General features: G+C 40.4%; 2 protein-coding genes across 2 annotated transcripts in view; one reads left to right on the forward strand and one right to left on the reverse strand.

The window, feature by feature from the left end:
- The window catches only part of LOC113206219 (uncharacterized), a gene marked incomplete in the record, with an annotated part of 12,965 nt that extends 10,775 nt beyond the window's left edge, over window positions 1-2,190 (forward strand). Inside the window, 4 exon segments of the mRNA XM_052271204.1 lie at window positions 62-237; window positions 542-685; window positions 1,074-1,180; window positions 1,426-2,190. Coding sequence (XP_052127164.1) covers window positions 62-237; window positions 542-685; window positions 1,074-1,180; window positions 1,426-1,642 — 644 coding nt within the window.
- Window positions 1,929-5,939, reverse strand: LOC113206205 (zinc finger Ran-binding domain-containing protein 2). The gene is made up of 7 exons (XM_052271206.1): window positions 5,682-5,939; window positions 5,236-5,288; window positions 4,878-4,986; window positions 4,634-4,793; window positions 4,432-4,554; window positions 3,906-4,339; window positions 1,929-3,834 (listed from the first exon to the last, which is right to left on the reverse strand). Exons 1-7 carry the CDS (start codon window positions 5,732-5,734, stop codon window positions 3,759-3,761), a joined length of 1,008 nt encoding a protein of 335 aa, XP_052127166.1. The 5' UTR covers window positions 5,735-5,939; the 3' UTR covers window positions 1,929-3,758.
- Between the last annotated feature and the right edge of the window lie 6 nt (window positions 5,940-5,945).

The following is a 5,945-nucleotide window of genomic DNA, read 5'->3' on the forward strand; positions in this document are numbered from 1 at the left end:
CTGGGTGCGCGTGCTGTACCACTGGACTATGACCTTGTGTTCGTCCTCGCTGTCCTCACAGGCGCCATCGACTTCGTGGCTGTCAACGCCTACCACGGCTCGATAGTCGCGGACCGCAGGAAGGACCCCAATGGACACGGTGGAGGCCCCGGGATGATCCCGATGAAAGGCCTCTGGGCCGACGCCAACGTCACCACCGTGGTTGAAGCCGGCGCCAACAAAAACATCTTTTCGCAGGTGAACACTCGAGTACCCACAATGTTGCACGCACTTGTAAAGCGGCCGTTCACAAATTACGTCACGCGTTTTTTTGTGTTTTTTTTGGGGGGGGGGAGGGGTGCTAGGCAAAGTGATGAACGTGTGACGAGGGGCGATCCGACCACATTGGGTGGTTTGGTAACGAAATTCAAGCCCCATTTTAGCTTCCGAATGAACCCCCGCCCGCTCGGTTCCAGAGATAATGCCAAAAATGTGAAACAACAAAAAGATTCGTTACGATGCCCTGGTCCTTGGCGACCACCTCACAATCGGTTGTGCGCAGGTAACTGCATGGTTGCTCCGCGACGTGTCCCTGTGGATCAGAGCCAAATTCGGCCCGGAGCTGGGCATCTTCATCTCGGAGAACGGCATGGGCCTGTACAACAGCTCGACGGACGACTGGGACACGCGAGCCGTCTACCACAGCGTGAGTACTGACTTGCCCCCGTGGCTTCAGGTGTCACACCCGGAAAACCTTTGAGCTCATGTCACAAAGTGCTCCTGTTGTTCCATAGGAAATTTTGACTTTAATGTAAAGCTGAATTCAGTAAATTTAAGGGAATTCCAAATTCCGCTCGAATGAACGGAATTGAGCACTACCGCCACTGTCAGTAGAATTTTTGTTAATTGCATAGCAAAGTGACTCCATCGGCTTTCGAGTCACTATTGTATACAGCGCATTGAGTATAATCAGGAACACTTTTAATGTATTGGCGCTCCAGTCTGGTTTTTACTTGAAATCAAGGTAAGGTACGTGTTTTTTTCTGGATGGAGAGCAATCAACGCTGTGGTCACCGAATGCTATCCTCCCTTAGGCCTACCTGCGCGAGCTGATGCGGACAGTCAACGAGGACGGCGTTAACGTGCTCGGCTATACCATGTGGTCCTTGCTCGACGACTTCGAGTTTAGCGCGGGCTACAAGTGAGTACCGCGGAGGAAACGTAACTTTAAAAAGTACCTCTAAGCAACTCTTTTAAACGTACCGGGTGTTCAGGCTAAGACACGGCAGTACGTTGGGTTTCCAATGCCCTGAGTGCGCAGTGCACGGTATCTGCTGTCTTGTGCGGAGTTATATCAAGACGATGTTACTCCGATATCGCGTTAAATTTTGATGTGATTCGTAACCCCCTCGGCACTCGTGTTTCCACTCAACGATGTCTCCGCAGGCGCGAGTTCGGATTGGTGCAGGTCGACTTCGAGGGCGGCACGCTCGCCCGGACCCTTAAGAAGTCGCACCACTTCTTCAAGCGCATGATGGCGGACCGCTCCGTGCCCCTGGTGCTCGCGTCCACGACGGTTAGCGCTGCCGGAACCCTCGCGCCCTCCGTGTGCGTCGTCGTCCTCTACTCTGCTCTCTCGCTGCTCCACGCCCTCCTATTTTAAACACGAACCAAACAACAATCTGTGATATTAGGAATTTAATTTTTCTCTCGTCCGTAAAATAAATAAATAAACTGACATTGTCAGAACGAGTGATTTACAATATTTACGCTATCTCTCTAATTCTATTAAAACAACGATTGATTAGATTACGCTGTTGTATAGCCAAGGTGTGCCCATTACGATGACAGCCAATAACAACAATGATTTTAGAAAAATGAAAAGAAAAATCCTGTAGCTTGTTGGCCATTAGCATTGCAGTGCAGGGGGTACAGTACACGATAAAAAGTTTGTTGAACATGCCAATGTCAATTTAATTGCGTGTTTTTGTTATAACATCAGCAAAACAGTTACAAAGTACATAGGAGGTTTGAACATTCTATACACACCTAAATGAAGAAAATGGGTACATTTGCGGTCCAATGTCTTTCAATAAACTGCCACATTTACTTGGCAAATGATTGCAGTATGAAAGTTACAGTAAAGTGATGTAACAGAGTAGGTTGAATACAAACATATGCAACGACAAAAAAAAGAAAAAAAAAAGAAAAGGACTACAAACAATACAACTTAGAATATCCCATTCCCATGGATAAGATGACTGATTCATGGCACTTAAGCTGTGTATGTAATGGCTTTAAGCTTCAACTTCATACTACGTAAGCAAAAGGTATAGATACTTACATTGGAATATTAATATCCTGATGTGAAGCTGCATGCAGGTTTTAGATACTTTAATTACTATACAACACTCTTGAGTCACATATTATTTCTTGTAACAACAAGAGATAGAATATTGAAGTTTGATTGTCCACATTAGTATTTTAGAAAACAGTATAAATGATCTATTCAAGAAACCGCCTCAACTGCATTATCATGCAAGAGGCTGCTTAAAATGATTGTGTAGTCAGAAAGGAAAAGAAAGGTTTCTTTACACACATTGGAATCTTAATAGTCAATTACTTGATATCCACATAGAAATGATAGACTGAGTTGCAATTCATTAAAGGTTCTCTTAAGTAAAATCACCACAACAACTGTGTAACTGCTAACTAATTTTGGGGTTTGTACCCAAATCTGTTCAACTACCGGTATTCTGTGCCAAACACAAAAAGAAATGTATAGATACTGAAAACAAATGAAAATACAGCATTATGTTCCATGTGTTCGTACAGAAAACAGAATAAAACTGAACAAGCAGATAATCTAATAGTACAGTACATAAACATCTAATACCTTGATATTTACACACATATAATATAAAAACAATGAGTCTATAATGTTTGATTTTTAGGGTAAAACCAGACGTAGAGTCCATAAAGACAGCAAGATTGGCTCAGTCTAGAAGTCACAATTTCTGCTCCCTTCAACTTTGTAACAAAGTGATAAAATAACATAGCCACTTGATGGATAAAATATGAAGGTAGCTTACAGGTGGTGACAAATCAAATCAATGATAGCATGCTTTCATATATTTAAAAAAAAAAAAACCTGGAATTGAAACCGCTTTCAACAATTACAGAAATTGACTAGGTTCTTCAAATTCATTTTAACGGAAAGGAAAATCAAGTTGTATTTGTTCAAGTTTAATGTACTTGTGGATTTCGTAATAATTTGAGAAACCTTCAAGATGAACCATAAATCATAAATCGTACATTACCGAAAGTTACACTCCTGCTTTGCTGTTGAGTTCATTAACAACAAATGTGTTATATGTATACTAAATGCTTGGCAAAAGGAGAACAATGTAGGTAATGAAAAGCTCTAGCGTACCAAAGACTGACACACTTTTTCCTCTCCCATTCTCATCCTGGATGATGCTGGCCAAAGTATAAGATTACATTAAGTGAAGTAAATACAAGGAGAAAAAGTGAAAGATGAGAAACCAGACAATTCAAATGAAAAATTACTTCTAGGTATTTGCTGTCAGACTTAGCACAACTACCAGAAAATTTGCTAAACGCACAAAACCTTGGCAACTGCAGTGCTCCAAATAAAATTGTTGATTGACAACCTCTTGCAATAAAAAAATGACTGGTATCACAAACATATTTAATTTTAAAAAGGGTCACAGTTATCAACTTAATGCCTCCTTAAAGTTACCAAGCCAATGATGCTTCTATTTACGCCCACTAGAACTGTGCTTCGATCTTGAGGGAGAGTGAGAACCAGCGCTGCTATGTGAAGAATGAGATCTGTAAATTAAGAAAATATGAAGTAGAGGTTGGAAAATTTTAAAAATAAATGCCAAATCTAGTTAACATACCTGGAGCTTTTCTTTGAAGAGCGGTTGCCAGAACGAGATCTAGAGCGTGAGTGTGAGCGTCCTCGAGAGCGTCGTCGAGATCGTTCAGATGAGCGATCCCTGGAACGATTCCTTGAGCGTTTGTAAGAGCGGGAATCTGAATGAGATCTGGAGTGAGATGTTGATGTTGATCTTGAGCGGGAATCATCTGATCTGGATCGTGAGCGAGATTTGGACTGCGATCTTGATCTTGAACTGGAGCTGGATTGTGATCTGGACTGAGAATTAGACCTGGATCTCGAACTTGATCGTGATTTTCTTTTGGTTTGCTTGGATTTAGCATCCTTGGTAGTAGTCTTTTTCTCTTTTTCTGTATTTTCCTGACCTTTACTTGTGGATGCACTGGGCCCTCCCCAATCACTTAAATCATATTTTGACAAATCCCCGTCATCGTCCTACAAAGCACAAAAGGAATATAGTGAGAATCAAACAATATCACCGAAATGTATGCAAAACATAAAACATGTATAAGGGAGGAGAGACATACCTCATCATCTTCTTCCTCCTCTTCCTCATCATCTTTAAGAGCCTTAGTGCTTTTGGGGTTCTCTCTTTTTTCAGACTTTTGATGACCATTGCTACTTTGCTTCTTCTTTTTTCGACGGCCAAACTACATAAAACAGAGACAATAAGTATCCGCTAAAATTTTAATACTGGACTGATGTTCTACCCTAAAAGTAATAACTTACCTCGTCAAATTCATCATCAGATTCTTCTCGCTTAACATACTCGACCACACCTCTCTCATTGTAGCCCCCTCCATAGCCAGTGCGCTCTTCTATCTCACCAAATTTAGGTGCATTGCACATGTTGCATGTACTACGTCTAGCCCAATTGACATTCCCACATCTGAATAAAAATAATAATGAATTGAAAAATGCTAAGGAAAAATGATAAATAAAAAGGAAATACTTTTCAAGAGAGTATACATACTTATTGCACTGCCAATCATCAGCACTGAAAAGCCCTTTGCTTTTTTCAGCTGCAGCTTTCCCTATTTCAGTGCATTGTTTTTTCTTCTGCTGTAGGGTATCTTCTCTTTCTAGAATGAATGGGTTCAAAGTTATCAGTAATAAATTATTAAAATAGTGTGCAAAATGCTTCTTTGAATCTTTATGCTAACAGCAACAATAGTACAGCAATCAGATTTTTTATCAATTCAGCCGGAAAATTCTCAATTTCAATTTCACAGATCTATACAAGAACATTTCTCACAAATGTGAGAATGTGCAGACATAAAACGCAAACAAATTTACTACATCAATAAATAGCTTGCTAAATAAATAAATACCTTTGTTGCATCGATTGCAAGAGGTTCGCCTGGCAAAGTTTAGGTTTCCACATCTGGTGACAGACAAAACAAAGAAACTCTCAAAATTGTACGGCAATACATCAAACAAAAAGGCAAAACCATTTAGATACAAGAGGACTAGGTGTAAAAAATTCCTATACAGTTTCCATCCATCCAAACAATTTTGTTTGCAAGGTTCTGACACTAATTCAAAGTACAACTAAGAATCTTTGCAACAAAATGAGTCAATGATGTGTGCATGCAGAGAAGCAACCAGAGTTTGAACCATTTGAATGAGTACTTGAGAGATGTAAATCAATAATACTCAAACTTAAAGGTAAGGTATGTGAAAGTCTCAAACATACTTTCGTTAGTGGCCGACATGATCCTATGGTTTCGATATCACTTCAAATATTGAAATAGATGAGAGGAGTGTTAAAACTTACGAAGAATCCGTGCAAATCCAGTCGCCCTCGTTCACTTTGTGTTTTTTCTCCATTTCAGTGCCGGTTAGGAATAAACCCTTAAGCTATGCTGTGGAAGTTTCCAGCACCGCAAGTTATAAAATGTTCACGAGGAAAATTATTAACAAAAAAGTTATAAGTATAAAGTTTCAAAATCCGGCAAATAAACATGCAAGCTCAAGCTCTTTTCTCATCCGGATAGAGCGACGTTGTTTTGTTGGTTATGTTCTCGGCTCTCGAGCGGCT

Source organism: Frankliniella occidentalis, unplaced genomic scaffold (assembly GCF_000697945.3).
Source record: "Frankliniella occidentalis isolate FOCC.00 unplaced genomic scaffold, Focc_3.1 Scaffold153, whole genome shotgun sequence".
Classification (NCBI taxonomy): Eukaryota; Metazoa; Arthropoda; class Insecta; order Thysanoptera; family Thripidae; genus Frankliniella; species Frankliniella occidentalis.